This window comes from Motacilla alba, chromosome 3 (assembly GCF_015832195.1).
Source record: "Motacilla alba alba isolate MOTALB_02 chromosome 3, Motacilla_alba_V1.0_pri, whole genome shotgun sequence".
In the NCBI taxonomy this organism is placed as follows: domain Eukaryota; kingdom Metazoa; phylum Chordata; class Aves; order Passeriformes; family Motacillidae; genus Motacilla; species Motacilla alba.
Window position 1 is genome coordinate 35,822,956 of NC_052018.1, and position 25,117 is coordinate 35,848,072.

At 38.0% G+C, this 25,117-nt stretch overlaps 1 protein-coding gene across 4 annotated transcripts in view; it reads left to right on the forward strand.

Moving 5' to 3' along the window:
- The window catches only part of ZNF292 (zinc finger protein 292), a 49,145-nt gene extending 24,676 nt beyond the window's left edge, over nt 1–24,469 (forward strand). The window contains exons 2-8 of one of the 4 annotated variants that reach the window (XM_038131350.1): nt 1,471–1,625; nt 2,110–2,188; nt 3,539–3,674; nt 10,723–10,925; nt 13,660–13,796; nt 14,981–15,122; nt 16,880–24,469. In XM_038131350.1, the coding sequence (XP_037987278.1) occupies nt 1,471–1,625; nt 2,110–2,188; nt 3,539–3,674; nt 10,723–10,925; nt 13,660–13,796; nt 14,981–15,122; nt 16,880–24,055 (8,028 nt within the window). In that variant the 3' untranslated portion in view covers nt 24,056–24,469. Of the gene's footprint in view, nt 1–1,470; nt 1,626–2,109; nt 2,189–3,538; nt 3,675–10,722; nt 10,926–12,717; nt 12,797–13,659; nt 13,797–14,980; nt 15,123–16,879 lie in introns of those variants that run through there. The other 3 variants (XM_038131351.1, XM_038131352.1, XM_038131353.1) reach the window with 3 other exon arrangements.
- Nucleotides 24,470–25,117: the final 648 nt, after the last annotated feature.

Consider the following 25,117-nt stretch of genomic DNA (forward strand, 5'->3'; position numbering starts at 1 on the left):
AGTTCAGATGGCAGCCTGCTACTTGTGGCTTCCTATCAAAGCTCAATACTGGAGCAAATAGTCTCTTAACTTCTTTATTAGTAACTGAATGAAGGGACAGAGCACATCTTCAGCACTTTTGTGGATGATAGTGATTTGGTGGGAGCAAGCAAGGTCAAAGTGACTGTTGGGAGGGAGCTCAGCATCTGGGGGAAGTGCACTGACACGTAGTTTGGCTATGGTGAGCACAAAGCTGGGGGGTGGGAGGAAGTTCAGCCCCATGCACCAGTAGAGGCTTGGGACCTGCTCTGGAGCAGCAGCCCAGCTGTTCTCCTGAGCAGCTCCAGTGTGCCCTGGCTGAGCATCTGCTACACTCTCAGCTGTGCTAGCACCAGTTTGAGGGGGATTAATCCCTCTGTTGAGAACCTGTGGGACTGCTTCTCTAGGTACTGGTGGAGGAAAATCATAATAAATGGAATTCTAAACACTCAGAAACAGGTTCCCCAAAAACACTGTAGAGTCTCTGTTCTTCAGGATACACACAGCTCCACCAACATATTCCTCCAGACCACGTATTATAATGGCCCTGCTTTTGGCAGGGCATCAGACAGCCAAAGCTGCTCTCACTCTCAGCTTCCCGCGTGTTATGCCCCTCAAGAAGCAAACAGCAAAATTGGTCATTATAATATGACAGACTCCATGCAACCTGCCATGGTGTAGGGATTAGTTTGCAATCCATCAAGTTACCCTAGGCATGACAGCAGAGATCCATGGGGGATGTGGTTGGGATGTTGACTGGATACTTTGCCTAAATGTGTCTCTGAGTCCCCTGGCATTGACTGAAATGAATAGAAGTCTTCTGCACTTTGGTTGCTGATGTTTATTTCATCACTTTCATGAGTTTTAGTTTGAAATCACAGTTTTTAGGTATTCATGTGGCAAGTAGGAAAACATTTTTTTTACTAATGAGATTTGATGTACAAATGGTATCTTTAAAATGCATAGAACATATTCCTTTCAGAGCGACGTAAAAAGTCATGTCCTGAAGATACTTGTATCTTCAAGGTGGCAAGGCAGGGGAAAAGTAAAACTGTTTCTGGAAGTAGAAAATTAAAATAAAGACTAATACTTTCAAATTTACTTGCTTTAGAAGCTGAACTGTAGAGATTCCTGTCTAAAAATGAGTTTTCAGTACCTTAACTGTGATATGCTCTTCAGGCTTTTGTATTTGGAAAATAGGAATGTAAAATGAATCATATGATGTTACCAGAGGGAGGAAGTGTCAGTCATAACGTTTTTATATGATCAGAGAATGATTGTGTGTGGAGTCTTAAGTGTCAGTTGTTAATGAAACAGTAAATTTTAAGGCAAAAAAAGCATGTTTTGAGAATATGTAATTCATATTAAGGAGATCTACAAGTGAGAAATTTAAAATGTTAAACTTATATTTGTTCCTGATTTTTGGATTGTTTTTTTTCTTTTCTCAAATAGACTTTGTTGGAATATGCAGAAAAGTGGAAGACATCAGAAGATCCTCTGCCTCTGTTGGAGGTGTACACGGTGGCTATCCGAAGTTATGTTAAAGCACGACCTTACCTTACCTCTGAGTGTGAAAACGTAGCCTTTGTGCTTGAACGTTTAGCACTGTGAGTATGGTGTTTTGGTTACTGAAACCAGTCTGTATGGTATTAATTTTTCATTGCCTAAATGTTTTCCCAGTCCAGTTCTCAGCACCTACCTTCCTCATGGTGGATGCTGTATGTAAGGGAGAATATCTGGTTGCTGGAATTAAGGCAAGAAGGATTCCTGACATAGGACAAGCCAACATTCCTGGCTTGAAACACTTTGCTATTATTGATCTGCATACAATGTGAAAGTGCATCAATTTGCACAGGCTTTTACAGAGTTGGATTCAATGATTTCTTTTTTTTTATGGTGTCTTTTAGAGAGCTTGTTTTTACAGTTTCTGCAAGAGTGTTCATGCCTTCTTTTTCTTTATGTGTTCAAGGAAGCAAACTGTTTTGTAGCTGGTGTTTCAAACAACTATTTTGATATTAGAATAAAGAATTGCTGATTATACAATTTCAACATCAAAAATTTCCTCAAATAATATTTCTTTTTGACTACCAGAAGCTGTATTGAACTTCTACTGTGTCTGCCTCTGGACTTACCTGAAGATAAATGGGAAGAATTTCAGGCTTTTGTACAGGTGAGTTTAGTTCATAAAATAAAGACTGAATACCTTTTCAGAATGGTTTGGAAACCTTGGGGTATTAAGTATGTAGCCTGTCTGTAAGGAGCAAGGCCTTCAGCTGGAAATCCTGCATACTGTGTACTCTGCAGTAATTGCTGAAGGTAATATCATTTGTCTGCATGCAGCAGCTGTGGAGAAAAAAATTAGCTACAGATTATTGAAATAAAATTCATGTTTTAAAATATAGTTGACTATTATTACTCTTAGAAATGAAATATTATCATGTAAGTCATTCTTTACTATATATGGTTGTATGTTTATGAATGAAAGGCCAGTTGATACTGAAGGGTTTTAAATCTCTCACAGGGCACTGGCCGGTTAAGGTTTGAGCACTGCATTAAAGGAGGATGCTGGAACAAGTTCTGCTTCTGAGTATTTATCAGAAATATGTAGTGGGAGGTCCAGTCTACAGTTGTTAAAAAAATAGAAAGGAGGGGGGAGGAGAAAAGAAGAATAATGACAAGTCCAGATACGGTTACCTCAGGATTCTGAGCCTAAATAACATAGGAAGATGAAAGGCTGATTATTTTAGAGTGAATTTTGACTAGCAATTGCCTTATATAAATCAATTTTGAAGACATGTGTTTGGTGCTGAGGGGTTCCACAGCCTTGAGAACAGGTGGAAAAGTAAAAAAAAAAAAAAAAAGAGCCATTTCTTGGCTTTTTTTTTTTTATAAGGACCAGTATAAGTTGTGTGTTTGCTACTTAAGCCACAGATTTTTGCAGGTATTTGTTTTGCTCCTAAGTGTACATCTGCTCACAGAATTTATTCTAGTGTATAAATGCCATGGAAGATATTTTAATTGATTTTAAGACTCCAGCCTGTTTCATCACATTTGCATAGAACTATGCAGTGAGATCTTAGCCGCTAAAATCTTTTGACATTATAAAAATATTTTTTCACTGTCTCCAGTACATAGAAATTGAGCTGCTGAAGAGTTTGAGAAGATAAAGTTTAGGCGCCTGGTACCAGAACAATATGTGGACTAGAGAAATTGCTCATCCATTTTTAAAAGAGAGGCCTATTTCCAAATTTAGTTTCAGAAATTTCAGAAGTAGCCCTGTTAATAAATTTCAAGGTGAGTTTGAAGCACTCAGTTGTTTTGGTTTCTCAGCTTATATCTTAGGCAACAGGGGCAGAAGTAAAATCTATATAGGCTGAATGTTAAGATTGTTTTGTTATACATTTAATTCTATATCTGGTAAGGCAATAATTTGATATCATAAGGTATAAAGGAGTATGAAAGACACATTATTTATGTCTTTTTTTGAACAATACCTTGTTTTGTAAAATATATTGTTCAGGTGGCTCATAAAAACTTGATGGAAAATGGCAGCCAGGAGCTGCACATTTTAACAACACTTACACAAGAGAAGGGAGTGTGGAAGAACCCAGTATTGTGTGGTATTCTGTCCCAGGAACAGTTGGACCCAGATAAAGGTAAAATTTAAAGTTGTTTACTTCAATTTTATGGTACATTGAAATATTATTATGATTGGTGGGAGTGTTTTGTTCAATATAGGTTGTGGTAATTTATAAGCTATAAAAATAACTATGCATGTAGCATTTTCTGAACTATTAAGATAGTATGTTCATGGTAACATACAAATAATTTAATGTTGGTATTTTGCACAAAACATAATCATGCCTCAAATTCTCTTGCCATTTTCTTTATAAGCCGTGTGAAGGGAGTTTACATACAGGCTAATTTACAATGGAGTAAGTTCAATACTAATATGCAAAATTTATTTGACATAAACCCAAAAAATTAAAACTGCATATATTTTTTTTAAATGACAATGTAATTTACTCAATTATGAAATGCCAAGAGGACCTTTACTGAAGATTCATTTAGACCTGGGTTCTGATAATGGCTAACAGTAGTTGCATAGGGAAGAGTATGTGATCATCAGAGGCTTACAAGGATAGTGCCCTGATATGTTATTTTTATTTTGGTCATTGCAGTTCAGAAGTGGTGTCCCTTATCCTTGTGTGAATAAGTCTTAGTTGTTTTTTTGATTCTTTGCCTAAATGGTTTTAGAATCTGCATAAAGCATCACACATAACCAAGCATCTGTGGCAAAGTTGCACAGTTCTTACATCAAGTGAAGTAGTTCGTCTTAGTGTCTGTCTCCTTTTAGCCTGGTGCTTGCTTATTTCATATAACATTTTCTATCTATTAACAAGTTAACTATTCTCATATCTTTTAATGAATGCATCACAGGACCTGATTCAATAGACTGCTATCATATCTTCTCTCTTCTGTAGTGTCTTACATGTCTTCTGAATTTACTGTCTCGTTCCTTGCGTGGGGAACTAAAGGTTTATTCAGCAGTCAATATGATTTTCTGCTTCCTTCAGCATTCCTTTAATAATAATAATAATAATCCTTTCATAACATTAGCTTTGCTTCTTGACTGAGCATTGAACCAATGTTTTCTTAAATCAGAGCTAAACAAGACATTTTCTTGAGGCCTAGTACCTATTTCAGTGTTAGGATTTTCCCCTATCATGCCTGTGTGTACAGTTAGACTTAATTTTTTTCCTCCATGAAAATAATTTTGGGGGTTTTAGCAACATTTTTATTTTATCTATCATGCTGTATTATGGACTGTTGGCATGTTTTTACTACCCTGCTTTTGTCAGCATATTTTGTCATGCTTCTCTGCCCTTTTCCAAATGTTTATAAATGTGCTGGACATAGGCTGTCCCTGGTACAGATCCTACAGAAACCCACTGAGAGTTTGTTTGGGTTTCTTTTTCTTTTTCCATTAATTTATGATAATTTATCTGTGCAAGGCTCTTCTTTTTACGGCTAAGAGAGCTTGGTGTCTTTAGGGATTGGATGGACTTCTTTTAGTGCCTTTAGAAAATAAGTTGGATCTCCTTTTATTCAAATTACCACAGCTCCCTTGGATAAGTCCAGTAAATGTATAATGTGATTTTAAATTTTTTTTTCAGAAGTTGGGCGTACTCTTCCACAGGATTTGCATTTTGTTGCTTCTTTTAATTACTCATTACACCTTTTACAGACTTTGGATTTGTATGTAGTCCTCAGGGTCCCACAGAGTACTCCTTTACTAGTTTCCTCTCAACCACACTGCATCCATTGTAACTTGTAAGGTACTTGTAAGAGAGAGGTTTAATTAATATTTAATTGCCTGTATTTGAGTCTTTTTAAAAACTTGCTCATGAGCTCAGTATTGGATGAGGAGGACACGGGGCAGTAAGTAAGATTGTGACCATGGACTTCAGGAGAGCTAACTTTAACATCATTATGGAATTTCTTGTAAGAGTCCTGTGGGAACAGGTCCTGCACTGCTGTCAGACATTGCATTGCATTGCATTTGCATGGTGACTGGATCTGTTATTACTTCACGTTTCACCTGCATGACTTCTTTTCTTCTCAAGATTGCATATGATAGACAAGAAGCACTTGTATTTCGAGAGAAGAATTTTCTACATTTCTCCACTTCATTAATTGGTTACGGAAGGAAACCTTAGTAATGTTGTCTTAATTTTCTCACATCATAGTGGTTCTTTTGTCTTACTGAACTACCTGATAGCTTAATGTGAGATCAGGACTGATATTAATCTAGAACTGAAACTGATATGAATTAATAACAACTAAAAATCGGGTTTTCTGAAGTCATGTGGCTGTCTGTGCAGCCTTATTGCTCAGTGTGCCAAAGAGTGAAAGTTGAAGGTACACCAGAGTGTTTAAGGTTATGCCATAGCCTATGCAATGTTAAAACACTGCACTTCCATCCTCAATTTCTGTCAGTGTGGCTTGTGCTGTTTAGCATGAACCTGCTTTTCCATCCTCAAGGTTCTAATTTTCTTGTAATGATGGTATAATCCTTCAAAACTGTCATTGGTATCTCCTCAGCTGATACTGAGGGTGAGTGGAGGAACTGTCTAGAGGAAAAGGTTCTTTGATAACCCTACGAAAAGCCAGGCTGCTGCTGCGTTTCTGGTATCTAATTCTAATTATCCTTAGAGATTTAAACCTGGATGCCAAGAGTTAGGTTCTTGAATTTTTCATAAGTTTAAATGCAGTAGGGAGGCATCTAAAGAGTATCTCACTGAAAAGAGGATCTGGATACAACCATCTCTATCCAGAGATTGTCAAGGTGGATAACAGGCAGAATGTAACAGCCACCGTGGATCTATTTTCAATAATTAGAGCACCTGTCACCAGAAGTTGAACGAAACCAGCAGCCTGTTTTGAGAGGAGAAAAATGTATTTTCATCTTGGGTATATTCAAAGCAGCCATCTGGAACTTTTTACCCTTTCTCCAGACACTGTGCCACCACAGAAGCATCCAGGATTGATGCTGCATTCAGCAGAATTGTGCTGAGTTGTTTGCATGAAGGAATCTGAGTCCCAGCTCCTGGTAGATATGGAAAGCATCAAGTTGGTTCAGAGTCACCCATAGTGTGAATGCACATGTGGACTAACACTTGAAGATGACTGAAGAGGTGTTGTGGCTCAACCCCAGCCAGCAGGCAAGCCCTACTCATTCTCCCACCAGCAGCATTGGGGAGAGAATAGGAAGGGCAAAGGTAGAAATCTCACAAGCTGAGATAAAGACAGTTCCATAGGGAAAGCAGAAGCCATGCACTCAAGCAAAGCAAGGAGTGAATTCCCTGCTTCCCATGGGCAGGCGGGTGTTCAGCCATCCCCAGGAGAGCAGGGCCCCATCACACCTCAGGGTGGCTTGGGAAGACAAGCGCCATCACTGCAAACGTCCTTCCCTTCCTCCTTCTTCCCCTGCTTTATCTACTGAGCATGATGTTCCATGGTCTGGAATGTCCCTTTGGTCAGTTTGGGGTCACCTGTCCGGGCTGTGTCTCCTCCCAAGCACCCCCAGCCTCCCCACCAGCACGGCAGTGCAGAAATCAGAGAAGGCTTTGGCTCTGTGTAAGCCCTGCCCAGCAACAACAAAAACATTTCCACATCATCAACACTGTGTTCAGCACAAAATCCAAAACACAGCCCCGTGCCAGCTGCTGTGAAGAAAATTAGCCATACCCCAGCCAAACACAGTACATTGTTTCCTGACTAGCAGCTGAAGTTCTTGGAGATGGATTGTCCGTGTGTTTATTCACCTCCTGGCTTCATCCTCCCTGGCTAAAGCAAGGTTGATAAGACATAGAGGTGGTGGATTAATCTGTACCTATGCTACATCTGATGAGGGGTCTGGTTAGTAGGATTATGAGTGCTTTGTAAGGCAAATATTCTTTGTGCTCTTTAAGTCAGCTAAAACGTGGCATTAACCTGAAGTGTCTTCCACAGAGAACCTGTTAGTGCCTGGCGCTTATTGCTGCTCTCATGTGCTGCTAATCTGTGGATTACATTTTGTCTGGTTTAGTCCATGTATGGTACGAGCAATACCTGTAATAAAAGTTCACAGTCCTTCTATGGACTATGAACTTTGCATGGAATCACTTGGTAGACCTGATATGCCAACTATGGAATTCAAGGGGATAAGAGGGAAACTGTCTAAAAGGTTAGATCCCAGTCTGTCCAAGTTAATTTGCTAGACTTGGTAGATTATAGTACCACCTGTCAGATGCTATCTGCAGTCTTCATTTTCCCTCATGTTCTGTAATTTTATACGAATTTTTGCACATGCCTTGCACAAACATGTTTGTGAATTTTAGTGGATGAGGGAGCATTGCACAAAAATTATATTCAACATTTTTTCCAATAATTGTTCCCATTGAATTTGAGGGTTTACACTCATAAAAGTTTAGTGATTTGTTCTAGAAAAGCACTTGTGTCTCAAAGCATTTTTATAAATTACTGTTGTTATGGTAGGCTAGCAATTTGTCAACAATAACTTTTGAAATTGACATTGTCTGATAAAATATATTTATCAAATATTTAAAAAACAAACAGAACCTTCCTCAGTAACCTCAAAATCTTATCCTTAAGACTGTTCCCCACCTTAAACTTAGTCCTGTAACCCCAGCACTGGTTTTGGTCTAAAAATGTCAGCTTTAGTTCAGTTACAAAACAAATGTATTAAAATACATGTTTTGAATGAGCTTTCAGCTGTTAAACATAATGGTTATAATCACTGGGATTAGAATAAAGGCTTAAGAGGTAATATGTAACTGGTAACCCTGAGGTCTTCCTGTGTCTTGTTGAGAAGACAACAAAAAATGTGCTGATGCTTATGCAAGGTAGGCTGGCTGAAACAGTAAACACTAAAGGAAGGGGATTACTGAGAGCTAGCAGGTAGAATGTATTGTTTACAATATTAAATGCAGCAATTATAGTAATAAATCAGAGTGAAACGTCTTGGATTACCAAGTCTAAGGTCTTCCTGTATTTTGTTACAGAAATAAGGTAAAATGTTCCAATGTTATTCCAGGCAGACTATCCAGGACTCAATGTTGTGGGCGAAGGGATTATTGGTACCTGGTAGAGGAAGAGCAAGGCTAGGCTACTGAATGTGGTTAGTCACAGGGTCATTTGTGGGTTGGCAGGAATATGAACGTCTTATATTGCGTTGGTAATGACATTAAAGGAACATTGATCTGCTGCTTAGAATGTCCTCTAATAAATACAAAAAATGTTTACTGTCTGCCCATTGCCTGTTAGTGTGCTCTGATTTTCCTTTGTTCTTGCATAAATACAAATCTGGTCATAGCTTCATTGCCATGGGGAAAGGAAGAAGGAGCTCATTTGATTTGAATATTCTTACACATCAGTTAGCCATTGCTGATCATTTTTAACAGGGTACAAGGTTATGGACAAATAACTGAGAAGTTGGTTGAAATGATAATTCAACCATAAATCTGAAAATGCCTGAAAGATAATGATGAGGTTTAACAGGCCCGACTTCTGCGAAAGGCAACAATTTCTGCCTAAAAGTCTTGTGCATTAAAGTGGTAAAGAAAATGGTTGACCTAATTCTGATTTCAAGATGGACTTTTAGTAATGTTCCATATAAGCAACTAGAAGAAGGAGAGATCATGAAATGAAGACGGTAGTGAATCAAACTAAATAGTATGGGAAGAAGTAAAGAATGAGATGAGCTTTTTTTTTTAAGTAAGCCATGTTTTGTATTCTATTAGTTCAATTATTACAGAGAGAATTAATTTTTTACATGTTGAAAGTACTTATTTAATCAAATCAAAACAGGATTTGAAAAGTCAAGAAAATATAAATTAAGTGAATGGGCAATGTGATTTAAGTGAAATTCATGATGAGGCAATTAAAAGGAATATGATGAAAGTTCCTATCGAGATGTGTCAGAAAGTGAGCACTGCAAATGACCAGAAGGTTTTGGGAATACTCAAAGGCTGGAAAAAAATTTCATTCAGAAATGATCAAGATTTTACTCCTAATACTGAAAGCATGTAATGAAAGTGCTGGTTTTCACAAAAGAAACAAAAATTGGTAGAAAAAGTCTGCTGTTTTTTAAAAGAGTGAGAATGTGTTATGAAATTAAAGTGAGGGCCATTGAGAACCATGTTATTTTTCTATGCCGTGTATATCTACCTTGTGGAAACAGGGAGGGGATGATGGCAAAAGGATTAGAGAAAATTGATTGTCTATGTGTCTGGTTTTAATAATTGACTTTAAATGTTCTAGCGGTAGTACTAAACCTCATGCTTCAAAGCTGAAACAATTTTATCTTGAAGACCTGGATGAGACGGGAGATGTATATTTAAGATTCAGAACATTACCCTGTGTTCCCCTTTTTGGTAGAATTTTTATGCCTTCCATTGAGGCACCTAGAGTTGGGCTGTTAGTGTCGACTACTGAGTTTAGCTCTGGTGGGAGCATGTTTGAAAAATCCAGTTCAGTACCTTTCTCTTTTGAGTTTTAGACTATGCACAGTCAAATGTATGCAAGATATGCCTCTTTTTTCAAATAAGGAAACTTTTTTGATTGAAGAACCATAAAGTGTTTGACTGTATTCTGTGGGTGTATAATATGAAACATTTCACACCAATAAAAACAAGTTCAGAAACTTTTGTACTTGTTCCATATATCCTTCATTAGCAAGATCTTTAAAAGGCAATGTTAGCAAAGGCATAGCAGAAGCGTACAAAGGATGTGAGAGTGGTGGCTTTGTGTTGTCTTTCTGTAGAGCAATACTTAAATAGTATCTAAATATTTTAATATTTATATGATCTCTCAGTCTGTTTTGTGTGCAGCCAAGAAATTAGAATGTATTAAAACATGCCAGTATATAAAAGGTCTGTGACAGGGAATCTTTATGATGAAGAAGTGCAGTTTACCTAGAAGCTTTTCCCTCATCTTTGCTTCATATCTTTTGTATCTGTTTTGATTTATGTAAATTTTAGGGGTCAACCATGATGAGTAAATGCAGTCTGTTAACTCTGTAACATGCATATAATGTTTTTTTGTTGGTTTTTTTGTTGGTTTTTGTTTTGGTTTGGTTTGTGTTTTTTGGTTTTTTTTTGTTTATTTTTGGTTTTTTGGTTTTTTTTGGTTTTTTTTTAGTGAATGAATTTTTAGTGTCAGAAGGCCCTGTCCTGCTGGATATGCGTATTAAGCACCTAATGAAAACAAAGCAATTAACGCAAGCTACTGCCCTGGCAAAACTCTGCTCTGACCATCCAGAAATCAGTACGAAAGGCAATTTCAAACAAACCTACCTGGTCTGTCTTTGTTCAGGATCACCAAATGAAAGGCTAATGGAAGAAGTAAGTAAATAATGAAGAATTTGTTTTCTTAGACTTATTTCTTTAATGGTAGTAAAGTTACTAATCATAAGTTGGTGTTCTATAGTTCTATAGAATAGGTTTTTCTTTTAGAATATGATCTAAAATTTTTTTTTTTTTCAAGTCACTTTTAAGCTGAGTAGTAATGACTCAAAACACTCATGGAAGTGTATTATTAGGTCATTAATGGGCATTTTCTGGCTGTGCCATTACTTTGTGCTTGATTTTGCTTGAAGTATTTTAAAACTCTGCCTCAGACCTCCTTAGTAAAGTGAAGTTAATAATTTTCCCACTCTTATTACTTGAACTATATTGCTTTTTGTGTATACCTAGTACACAGAATGGGGGCCTTTAGATGCTGCTTGCAGTTCAGAGAATAAATGTAACTTCACCCAAATTCCTGGGTGCAATTGAAGGTGAAATCAGATCTTTGATCTGGTTTGTAATATAAAATCCTTCTAATTTAAATACAGAAGTCAGAGAGGAGATGACAGCTTTGCTCTTTTGCATTCTTTCGGGTGACATATTCATTTCTCATCCCACTCCAAAGTTTTAGCTGAGCTTTTTTCATTCTTGAAGGAAAACTAACTGCAAATGTCATTTTTCTTGTCTGCCAATGTCTCTGCTGTCTTTTTGTTGCTGTCATCTTTTTATGTTAAATATTAAGCATATTGCAGTTGAACCTAAAGGAATAAGAGTTGTGCACTGATTAGAGCCGGAAAACTTTCCTGCCCTAGATACAGATGAAATTCTAAGATGACAGCTTCTCACTGAGCATGTTCTTCAGATACTCAGTAGAATTGGATCAGTCTTGCTCTCCTCCCAGCTCTGGCTGCTGCAGACCCTGTCAGAACAGGCTCAGGAGGGGCTGTGACAGGGCTGTGCAATCTTGCTGTTCTTTGCTGGAGACATGCAATGGAACTTGGAATTTATGGCCCTGCAAACAGGCTTCCTTCATTATTCAGCCCCAAGACAGAATGGGCTGGTTCAATGAATGAACCGTGAATCCCCTGGACAAAAGGAATTGTTTAGCCTTGTTTCTTTGGATGCCATAACGTACAGATAAGTTCATACTGGGTTATCAGAGAGAACCTAATTCAGGTATTTCTGAGCTTTGGATTGCTTAGATTAGCAGCTTCAGCTAACTGTTTGCAGTATTGCTAACCATTTTGGAAAGATCATGTCTTACCAAGAGAAGGCATATAAGCTTTAACATGTCAGGGTGAACTTAAAAACTGAGAAGGAATGTCATTTCTGTAGTGTGAGAACAGCAAGAAAATAATAAAAAAAAAGAGTAAAATAGTATATTATCGGTGTGAAAAATTTTATATCCATTCAGACTAAGTAGGAAAGTAACATTTAAGCAAGTTTGCAGCATGGATTAGTCTAATTGTTTCCTTCAATAATGTGAAGAATTCAGACCTGCAATATGTGAAATGCTAGACTGACAAACTTGATGTACAAACCCTTGTTAGAAACAGGGTCCCTTAGGAAGTGTGAGAGGCTGGAAAAGCTTTTAATGAAGAAAGTTCCCTTCTTCTCTAAGATTTTAATTGATAGTCCCTGTCTGAGATGGGGCACTGAGCAAAGCAGACCTTCAGTCTAAATTGCTATTACATTTACACTGTTCCGTGTTAAGAAATGCAGTTTTCTCTAGAAGATGACTTTGAGGTTATTAAACCTCCAGTGACATTCAGTGAAGGGCTATTAGTATATTTACAAAGTGTCAATTTAGAGGTGTGAAAATAAGTAGTTGTACTATTCAAAATTGTAGTTTGATTGCTGGATACCGTGGTGCCCAATCCAGCTGTGCTGCCGCCTTACCCAGAGTGCCGGACCAGCTGGGTGTTTGGGTGAGCACTTCTGTTTCTTGCTTTGGGTGGTCTTGTGATTTCTCAAGAGAGACTTCCAACAGTGCTGTTGTCATAGGCAAGCTATTCCTCAGCTGCTGGTGTCAAAGAATAAATAGCACTGCCAGATGCACTAATTGATGTAATCACACCAGTCTGCTGAGAATCAAATTGACACTAGTTGTTACAGCAAGTGCACTGATTCAGTACTCATACAGCTGTCTAGTAGTACTGGGAAACAGTGATTTTTTCCTTTGATTTGTCATAAAACTAAGTACTTCCATTGGTACTTGACAGATAATTTATATTGTACAGACTGTAGTGTTCCTCTAGAACAGCATTCAGATGACCTGCTTCTTACTGTACAGCTTTCCTTTTCTTCATATCTTTGATTTTTTAAAAAAGTACTAGAACAGTCATGTTAAACCTCAGATTCATTAACCATCCAGCTCATTGTATTAAAGCAGTAGTGACATCAGTGACAAGTAAACTGGATTAGAATTACAAGTAATTTTCTTTTTTGTGTTAAGCTGCAATTTAAAGTTATAAGTCTTCATATCACTATTACCATATGTATGTGATATATATGAATAATTAATATACTTCAAAATTCTTAGGTGACTGGGAGACTAGATACGAATAAGTCATGTCTAAGAAAAAAGTTTGTTTATTTTAATTAGACAGTTTTTCTGGTGGCACAATGAGTTTTGATACTGTCTAGAAATATACTGATTTGCTTTCAAGCTCATCTCTATCTGACTGTTAAATTAAAGTTCTGAATTATTGTCTTGCAAAGGCTAATGTGACTGTGTGTCTGAAAATGCAACCACTTTCTGAGTCTTGTTCTTCTCTTTCTTCTCTTCTAGATTGCAGAAGTAGATTGCAAAGATGCACTAGAAATGATCTGTAACCTGGAATCTGATGGAGATGAAAAAAGTGCTCTAATTCTATGTGCAGCATTTCTATCTCGCCAGCTGCAGCAAGGGGAGATGTACTGTGCCTGGTGAGTTTGAATCTTGTTTTCTATCTAAGAACAAAAACTTAGTCTGGGAAGATACATAAGCCATAAGTTAACTTTCTTTAGCTTGATAAAATCTGTGAGCTAAACAGAAAGGAGATAAGACACTTGGAAGGCTTAAAAAAAAATAAATTGATTTTGCAAGATAGGCATCCATTACTGGAATTTGAAGGGTGTCTGTATGATGAGGCAAATACCAATAGCTGGTTAATAATTTTTTCATAAAAATAAGAAATTTAATAACTGCAGGCAACTAGTCAGCATTATGTCAGCATTTAATGAGTAAGTACTGTTCTTTCTGTCCTGTAATAACACAGTGTTTCTTTTTCTAACAAACATAGAAAGGAAGAAGCTCTTTACTACTACTATAACCACAATATTAAGCTAGATGAAGATACTTACTCTTTAGGGCTTGCTTTCATTAATGTGGGGACAAGTAACTGGTCTTTGTTAGTGGATATTTGAGCTGTTAGGGTTTTAGTTTCCTTCTACTAACTAGCAAACCTGTATAATTCCTGAAGAATTTGCTTTGTCTGTGCATCTCCGTTTTATGTGCAGCAGCAGGAGAAAACTGCTAATGCAGGACTTTGCTTTAAGAGATTCTGCTAAAGTTTTGGGTGTTACAGCATCTCCCAAGGTACTAGGTATTCTTGGCTCTTTGCACCTGAGGAGGAATGAACAAATAAGATAATGTAGATACTGTGATACTGTTTCGCTTTGGGGGCTAATTTCTTGGTAAATCACAGTCACATTCAGCTCTTAAAGCAGAGTAGCTTTAGAAAAAGTGTATGTACCACAGAAAAAAGCCAATCTTCTGTAGGTGTTAGTAATTACTAAGGAGTTCAGAAGTATAGAGTTCCAGTCCGTGAGTAGTAAACTACTGTGCAAGATTTCTTTTTTCCAAGGCCACATAATGAGTAAATGATGTAGCATAAATTGTGGTAATACAGGTTTTATTCTGAACCGTCCTTCTGGAATTGAATCATTGTCATAATTTTGAAATTTAGATACTTAATAGTGTGGTTATTTTAATAAAAGATAAAGTGTAAATTAATTTCAGGCTTTTTCCTTTCCCAAAGACAAAATGGAAACTGTTCTTAGCCTTGCATTTCTTGTTATAAGACTAGTGGTTGCACTGATGGCCCTGAAATATTGTTCTCTTGTTCTAGGGAACTGACTCTTTTCTGGAGTAAACTGCAGCAAAGGGTAGAGCCTTCTATTCAAGTGTATCTAGAGAGATGTCGTCAACTTTCTGTGTTAACTAAGACTGTTTATCACATTTTCTTCCTGATTAAAGTAATTAATTCAGAGGTAAGGATACTCCTGAAAGAATATTTTTGGCACTTTCAATGGAACTGAAATCAGGAAAATTTATGAAAACTTCTTTGACATCCTGTCTTTCTGTGTAGTATCAGTTTCAGGGCAATCCTAATTGGTTTTAGAATGGCCGTAGCAACTTCCTTCTGCAGGTAAATTATAAATTGATTCATTTTGAATCATTAAAACTTTGTTTCCTTTGCAAAAAGAGTGGGATTAAACAGAAAAGCTGGATGCCACACTGAGATGAAGAAAGAACTAAAGGTGAGGTTATGGCCTCTAGGTTTGCCTGTGTCCTCTAAATGTGGTATTTTCTGTAAGGAGGCCCTTACATTCCTCACCATTATTTTCCATATTTCAAAAATTACAGAAAATTGAGAGGGACAGCTTATGAGGAAAGGAAATGAAGCGTGCATGTTAATATATAAGAAAAGGAAAATTACAGGAAATTAGAAAGAAAAGAAGAAACTACACAAAAAACCCCCAAAACTACAACTCAAAACCTTTTGAATTGCCACTTATGAACGCAGTTTATTTTGATAAATTAAATACTTGTCACTTGTGGGCTTAGATCCGATGTTGTATTAAAACCCTGCTTATCTTTCTCAGCTAACCTTGTCATCTAGTTTTCTAAGTTTCTTTAGTAGTTGCAGTATTTAATATTTATAGCTAAATTGAGCTCTTATGAAGATTTCCATCAGTTGGGAAATTAATTCTAAGCATAAAAATTCCTGGTTTTGTTTTTCAGTATTCTGGTATGGCTAATCATGGGCTTCTAAATGCAAAGATTTTTTTTTCTCCTTCTGTAAGATGGGAAATAAATTGGAATTAGAGAGGGGGAGGAAAATAACTTTCACAGAGTCTTGAGGTATTAAGATCTCTGCCTGCTCTGTGCCATATTGATTTTTCTCCAGTGAGCATTTTGATCTCTGCAACTTGTTGGCAGAAATTGGAGACCATGTAGGTAGTAGACTTCTACATTCATAAATTTGCTGAACTTTATTCTCGTGTATGCCACAGCCTCTCTCATGCATCCCTGGCAGCATAAAGAGCTTGTAAAGTCAATGTAAATGTAAATGGTGTTGCCTTAGGGCATGAATGAGTAAAGACCACATGACTTTTAGAACATTCAAATGTTAAATTAAATGGTGGAACATTTAACAAAATGTAACTACGCTTACTGCTTTCAGTTGGACTGAAGCCAGGTGTTCAGTTGAGGTCAGTTGACTTTGAAGTGACATAATTTTTAAAAATAAAAGTAAAGTTTTTACTTTAAGTGATCTCTAAATTATAGATCTTTCTGATGATCATGTGTTTTTCTTTAACTGTAGTAATTTTTACTATTTGATTTCTACCCAGTGTTAAATTGATGTTTCATAGAAGCTCATCTCAAATACCTGTGGCACAAGTGACAGACTTTATTCCAAGGAAAATGCTCAATATTGCCTCTAATATAAACCAAGCACCTCTAACATACAGTCCAAAAGTCCTCAAACTAGACAGAACATACAATTAATTGGTCTTTAAGCTGTATGTAAACTTCAGCATTTTTTTAGTAGCATGAAGACAAATTATGCAGCTTAAGGAATAGCATCTGAAGACAATCCATTCTGTTTCTTGAGGTAAAAAGTATGACTGTGAACCCTAGGTGCATTTTTTCTGACACTTATGATTGAATAAGGACATCTTTTACTTAAAAGTATAGAAAGAGTTAGATAAAATGACTTACTAAAATTAGTCTTGCTTTACAGATTGATGGTGCTGGACTTGCAACGTGCATTGAACTGTGTGTGAAAGCATTGCGCTTGGAATCCAGTGAAAATGCAGATGTCAAGATATCTATTTGCAAGACTATCTCCTGCTTACTTCCAGATGATTTGGAGGTGAAACGTGCTTGTCAGCTGAGTGAATTTCTGCTGGAACCCACTGTGGATGCATATTATGCTGTTGAAATGCTATATAATCAGCCTGACCAGAAGTATGATGAAGAAAATCTTCCAATACCAAATTCTTTGCGCTGTGAGCTCTTACTTGTACTGAAAACTCAGTGGCCTTTTGATCCAGAGTTCTGGGACTGGAAAACTCTAAAGCGTCAGTGTCTGGCACTTATGGGAGAGGAGGCATCCATCGTGTCATCCATAGATGAACTAAATGATAGTGAAGTTTATGAGAAGGTTGAGGATGGCCAAGAAGACAGTAAAGAAGCTTCTCTGAATGGGCTTGCTGGCATTGATGAGGCTACCAGCCTTCTTAGGGGTATCAGAGATGAAAAGCAGAAAAAGAGAGAAATCAAAAAACTCAGAGAGAGGGGGTTCATATCAGCTAGATTTAGGAACTGGCAAGCTTACATGCAGTATTGTGTGTTATGTGACAAGGAATTCCTAGGTCATAGAATAGTCAGACATGCACAGAAACATTATAAAGATGGAATTTACAGTTGCCCTATTTGTGCCCAAAATTTTAATTCTAAAGAAAATTTTGTTCCCCATGTAACTTTGCATGTGAAAAAATCTAGCAAAGAGAGATTGGCTGCTATGAAACCACTGAGGCGGCTGGGAAGACCTCCTAAAATAGCAACTGCCAATGAGAATCAGAAAACTAATTCTGTATCCAAACAGGAGCAGCGACCCATTAAGAAGAACAGCCTCTATTCAACAGACTTCATTGTGTTTAATGATAACGATGGTTCAGATGATGAAAACGATGACAAAGATAAACCTTACATACCGGAGATAGTGCCGGTTCAAAAACCTCCCCCTGTTAATGAATTCACCTGCCCTGTAACACTTTGTAAAAAAGGCTTTAAATATTTTAAAAATCTAATAGCACACGCAAAGGGCCATAAAGATAATGAAGAAGCTAAACGTTTTCTTGAAATGCAGAGCAAAAAAGTGATTTGCCAGTACTGTAGACGACATTTTGTAAGTGTTACTCACCTGAATGATCATTTACAGATGCACTGTGGCAGCAAGCCTTATATCTGCATACAGATGAAGTGTAAGGCTGGCTTTAACAGTTACGCTGAGCTGCTGACCCATAGGAGAGAGCATCAAGTCTTCAGAGCTAAGTGTATGTTTCCCAAATGTGGCAGAGTGTTTTCTGAAGCCTATTTACTCTATGATCACGAAGCACAACACTATAATACCTATACCTGCAGAGTCACAGGCTGTGGGAAGGTGTACCGCTCACAGAACGAACTGGAGAAGCATGTGGAGGATCACAACAAGCAGTCTGAAAAAGAAGAGCAGCCTGAAAACCAAACTAACCAAACTGATCTTAGTCAGCCTTCTAAAGCTAATGAAAGTACTGATGGAGTTGCAGTTAAAGAGGAATTGACATCTCCTCCAGCTGAAAACCGAAGCAGCTTCAATGAAGGAGAAAACGTCTGGAACCAAATCAAAGCAGAACCAGTAGGGAATGAAGGTGTAAATGCATCCGTGAGTGTACTGCAGCAAAGCAATTCCTTGCCTAATGCTGGTTCAGAGCACTCCCCTATGGGTTCAGTAAAAACGGAAGAAGCAGTTCCAGCAGGCAGCATTAAGCTGTCCGTTGTTAACCAGAAGATCCGAGATAACTTTGTAAAAAGAGGTAAATTGGCTGCTACTGCCAGTAAAGTGGATACTACTAAACCTGGAGTCCAGCAGTTGTGCCCAGCAGTTGACTCTTGTCTTCCAGTTTTCCAAGAGAGAAAGGAGGAAGGCTGTCTCAGTCAGACTCAGAATGTTCAAACTGTTTCTGTGACCTCAGACACATTAAAACCAGAAGCCCTTGAATCAAAAAGCTTAGAAAGACAAGTGAGCATTGTAAATCCATTCAGCATGCAGAATCAGACGGGGTATCGAAACGGTGTACCCATTTCCAAACTTGAAATTGAAGACAGTATTAAAGCTGCAGCTAATCTGTATAACCTGCCTTTAAAAACTTTAGAAAGTATTGCATTTATTCCATCACAGCCTAACATAAATAGCTCTTTAGTTCCAGCTGTGTCACCAGCAGCCCCAGTTCAGAAATTTAATTGTCAGGTTGAGGGGTGTACTCGAACATACAATTCGTCACAGAGCATTGGCAAACACATGAAGGCAGCCCACCCTGATGAATATGCTGCTTTTAAAATGCAGCGTAAAAATAAGAAACCACGGAAATCCAGCAATCTGCAAAATGTGCCGAACGATGGGAAGGTTGTATATCTTATGCCATCACAGGTGGGCAATCCCAATGGTGCTGCTTTTACTGCACAGAACAAATCAAATTTGAATCCCACCTGTTCCAGTCAAGTGCAGCATGTCTCAAGTACTCTTTTCCCAACCCACCTAGAAAATCTGGCGAATCCTATGTTGCCTATGGTGGAAAGTGTCATAAATCCAAATTTGTCTGCTCGTATAAAAAGTGAGCCTGAGAGTGTTTTGTGTTCACAAATGGAAAATTTGTCTGCTGCAACCTTACCTTCCCAGTTGGATGATCTGGCAAAAACAGTTATGCCTCTGAATATTGATGGCGGTTCAGATCCTTTTCTTCCTTTGCCTGCGGAAAATGGTCCAATGTCTCTATTTCCTTCATCAGCAGAGAATCCTCCAAATTCAGTCTTCTCACAACTGGAAAATAACACAAATAGCTTTTCTTTGCAGCTAGAAGGAAACACTAACTCTACCTTCCCAAAAGAGGAGAGTGTTGATCAAATATTTCCCTCACAATTGAATAATGAAAATAACTTCAATGAAACTAGTTCTCAGCACCCAGCTTCAGAAAAGGTCAAAAAAGATCGTGGCAGGGGCTCAAATGGGAAAGAAAGGAAGCCAAAGCACAACAAACGAGCAAAGTGGCCAGCAATAATTAGAGATGGCAAATTTATCTGTAGCAGGTGTTTCAGAGTTTTTACTAATCCTAGATCACTTGGTGGTCACTTATCTAAGAGGTCTTACTGTAAGCCTCTTGAAGGATCAGAAATTTCTCCAGAAGCTCTGCAGGCTAATGGACAATCTTTGCTTGCCAGTATGATTCTTTCTTCAAATTCATTAAACCTGCAGCAACCTCAGGAGTCTGCCTTCAATCCAGAGGCCTGTTTTAAAGATCCATCATTCCTCCAGTTACTTGCAGCTGAAAATCGTTCTGCACTGCAGACTATGTTTCCACGGGCCGGTGTGACTAACTTTAACACTAGTGGGAATGAGGAAGGTAATCAAATTATAAAGCAAGCCTTGGAAACTGCAGGCATCCCGAGTAGCTTTGATAACACAGAAGCACTTCCACGTGTGGTTACAACAAGTTGTGTCTCTGGTACCACTCAGATAAATGCAGCCGTTCTCCCCAGCTCAGCCACGCCCTCTCTGCTGCAGACAGTCTGTAACCCCAGTGCCCTGCTGACAGACCAAAACAGGACCCTCAATGCCAAAATTCCTCCACTAAATGAATGCAAGACTTTGCCTGTTTTTGCAACAGAGGACTTAATGCTAAAGACCGTTGAAAATGGCTTGTGTCCTAGCTCATATTCTAACACTGTTGCAGCAGCACAAAACTTTGCAGGGAACAGTTCACGAGTTTCAGTTATAAGTAGTCCCAAGAATTCGGGATCAAGCAACTTGAATAAGAAGGGAACCAGCTCCTCAAAGAGGAAGAGAAAAACACCTACACCCCTGCTTGTGCCCAGTACATCACAGAAATTAGCAGTAAACAATGCAACAGTAATGGGACTTCTAACCAAAAGCACTGAAGGAAACATGCAAATACAGGGAGAAAGTTTTCAGTCCAACTTGCTGGCAAATTGTGGCTCTCAAACAGTGGTGGAAAACCTTGCACAGAAACTTAGTAATGTTGACAATCAATTATTCATGGCCAGTATCAAAGATAATTTCAAAACAAACCTTGAGGCTCGTACAGTTCTGCCCCCTTTAACAGTAAAAACTGAAAATGGGGATTCCCAAATGATGCCTGCAAATTCTTGTGTGCCGGCAAATTCGGAGAAACAGATTTCACAGGACAGTGTTATGCAGAACTTCGAAAAAACCCTGGAAATAATTAAAACTGCTATGAATTCACAGATGCTTGAGGTGAAAACTGAAATTCAGGATACTGTTGCTGCTTCAGGACAGAACTTGCAAGTAAATAACACCCAGGCTGCTTCAGATAATTCTGCACACAGTGTAAAATTACCCACTTCTACACAGTTTACTCTGCACACAGGGAATGTTACTGCTGCAAAGGATAGCTCTGCACAGGCTGAGATACCTCAAAAGGATGATACTCAAATGTCAGAAATTTTGGAAGGCTTGCAAAAACTGAAGCTAGAAGATGATTCTCCCATTCCAATCTCTGAGACTGTTTCTCAGTGTCCTCCAGCAGATAAGCTAGCACCAGCAGTTCCTGTTGTATCACTTGAAAATAAACCCTTCATCCAGCTATCTCCTGAGGCAAGTAACATTCAATTTAGTGATAGAGTTAATAAACCTTTTGTATGTCAGAATCCTGGCTGCAGTTACAGTGCTATGACAAAAGACGCATTATTTAAACACTATGGCAAGATCCATCAGTACACTGCAGAAATGATACTAGAAATAAAGAAACATCAGCTGAAGTATGCCCCATTCAAATGTGTTGTAGCTACCTGTCCAAAAACATTCACAAGAAACTCTAATCTCCGAGCACACTGTCAGCTTGTACATCATTTCACAACAGAGGAGATGGTAAAATTAAAAATTAAGAGGCCTTATGGCAGAAGATCTCAAAATGAAACTGTAAACACAGCCCCACAACCTGTTGAAATAAAAACTGTGCAGACACTAGTAATAGAAAACAAAACTGTAGCTCCATTGGTCAAAGAAATTCAGATGAAGGAAGCTGTAGAGCCTGTAAAAGTATTGGAAAAACTTCTACCAGAAAATAATATTCCTGAAAGACTGGAAAAACCTCCCCAGGTGGTTTCTGTTCCACTGGAGCAGCATAATCCAGCATCTTTTGATAGTACGCAGGAGCAAGCCAGAGTACGCAAGGCTAGGAAGCACAGGAAGGAAAAGGAGGAGAGGAATGGTAGGAAGCCCGTAGCAAAATCTCTGGAGTTTCCCACTAGGTACAGCCCTTACAGACCCTACCGGTGCGTCCATCAGGGCTGCTTTGCGGCTTTCACAATACAACAAAACCTAATTCTTCATTACCAGGCTGTGCACAAATCAGACCTCCCTGCTTTCTCTGCTGAAGTGGAGGAGGAAAATGAGCAAGGCAGAGAGGAACGTGAGGAGGTGGAAACCAAACCTGCTGTCAGAGAGTTCAGGTGTGAGGTGAATGACTGCTCTCGTATCTTCCAGGAAGTTACCAGCTTGATACAGCATTATATGAAACTTCATGACATGACCCCAGAGCAAATTGGAAGCATGAAATCACCTCCAGAGGTGGGAAGGTTTTTTTGTGACCAGTCTCAGTGTAAGTCTTCATTTACAGCGTATCTTAATTATGTTGTGCATCTTGAGACAGAGCACAGTGTTGAGATAAAGCCAAACAAGGTAGAAGATGACGGCATGTTCAAGTGTGACTGTGAGGGCTGTGACCGTATTTACGCTACTAGGTCTAACCTCTTGAGGCATATTTTTAACAAACACAATGACAGGCATAAAGATCATCTAATAAGACCCAGGAGGCTGACACCAGGCCAGGAAAACATTTCAAGCAAAGCAAATCAGGAGAAACCGTTGAAGTCTAAACAGAGAGGACTCAAAAACAGATCGGGAAGAGAGGGTAACAGGCTGTCAGTGAAAACAAAACGGAAGAAGAATGTGAACTTGGAAAATAAGAACTCAAAAGGAATACAAGTTCAGGAAAATAAGGCTTATTCACTGAAACGTGGCAAGTACGTGTATTTAATAAAGGCCAGAAACGATGCCTTGTCGGAATGTACAAGCAGGTTCATAACTCAGTATCCATGTATGATAAAGGGGTGTTCATCCGTAGTCACAAGCGAAAGTAACATAATAAGGCATTATAAATGTCACAAACTGTCCAAAGCTTTTACTTCCCAACACAGAAATCTTCTTATTGTATCTAAAAAACACTCTGTCTCCCAAGTAAAGGAAGCCTCTTGTGAGCAGGAGGAAACTGATAAAAAAACTGATGTGAAAGAGCCTGAACCGAGTTTGACAGTGAGCAATAATGATTCAAGCACAACTACCTTATCACAAAAAGAAACTGAAAAAGGTGAGAAGGACGAAGTGGATGAACTGACGGAACTATTCATTACTAAACTAATTAATGAGGATTCTTCAACAGCTGAAAATCAAGCAAAAATCTCTTCCAGTGTAAATAGTGACTTGCAGGAGACCAGCTCCTGCCCCTCAGAGAAGCAAAAATCAAACAACCTGAAAAGAGCAAATAAAGAAAAAAATGTATCTCAGAGTAAGAGAAAGAGAGCTGAGAAAAAAGAGGAAGCACTGCCCAGTGGTGTGAGTAGCCTGCACAAGGAGGAGGAGACTGCTGTTGCTATTCAAACGGCCGAGGAGCAACCTGCGGCTTTTGACTGGAGCTCGTTCAAGCCAATGGGTTTTGAAGTGTCATTCCTCAAGTTTCTTGAAGAATCTGCTGTGAAGCAAAAGAAAAACTCTGAAAGAGAATACCATAGCAGTGGAACCAAAAAAGGATCCCATTCAAACTCTCGGAAAGCCAGCGAGAAGGCCCCCGTAGCAAGCGATAGCGTCTCTTGGTCGTGTTCTGAAACTGAAACCCTTGTGCTGTTTGCCAACCCATCACGGCTTCCATGTGGTGATAATGTAAAGATAGTGTTAGACAAGACTCTTAAAGACTGCACTGAGCATGTGTTGAAGCAGCTTCAGGAAATGAGACCTGTGGTCAGTTTGAGAAAGCTGGAAGGACGTTGGGAGGATAATCCAGAGGTTATAGCTGCAAAAGTAATTGTTTTGGGTACTGAGGAAGGGGAATCAAAATACTGAAAACCTAATGTGTTTAACCATGACCTGTAATAGAATTTATTTTGAATAGGAAGCCATCAAGCATGCTAGTAACTGTGGAGCTCTTTTATTTTGAAGTGATTTAATCTAGCAAAAAACATGACATGAGTCATGTAAATGTCTTATTTGTTTTTATCCCTATGGGACTTGAAGAAAGTAATTGCTTCAGTTTTGTAAATACTTGATCAAGACCTCAACTTTCTATCAGGTTGTCCTTTCCATAAAATAAATCTTTGTGAGTTGTCTGTGATTGGTATCTTTCACCAGGTTACTTCTCATGTATACCAGTTTTCTTTATTTGTAGATACATTTTTTTGTATATATTTATTATTGTAAATCATTTGCTGCCACCAGCAGTCTGTAAGTCTAAACTATTAAATGACACATTTATATTCGGAATTTTAATTTGTAACTAAGTGAGCAAGTTTTTAAAACTATCCTTTAATCATTTTAAATTAAGAACTTTTGAACTAAAGCTAGCTAAGTCTGCCATATCCAGTTTATTTTGCATAAAACATTTATTTACAGAAGAAAAGCTGGATAAGATCACATTTCATAGGTTAAACATACTGACACACTCTCATTTTTGTAAATTTTAACATCCACTATCTATGGATGATATTCATATGTAGTTAACACATAAATATAATAGTTTTCTTATAGCTACATTTTTCATTGCTTTTAATTGGTTACAAAGCATTTATGATTCCATAATAAAAATGGAAATGTGAATAAAAATAGTTTGCTACATTGAAGATTTAAAACAATATTTGGTATTAAAGAATCCGTTGTGAATGTGATAGAAAATTAGTAGTGTGGAGCAGTGTATATATTTGAGGTGGTGATTTGTGAAGTAGCCCAGTATTGCCTTAAATAAAAACACATTTCATTTCTTGTTTTATACATGTGATCTTATAAAGGTTATTTTTGTTTCTGTAACTTAGATTGGTGTATAGTTTAATTTTTGTTAAAAAAACAAAACAAGACAAAAAAACTTCAGAAACCGTTTTTGTAAATAGTGGGTTTATAAAACAGATGGGTTTA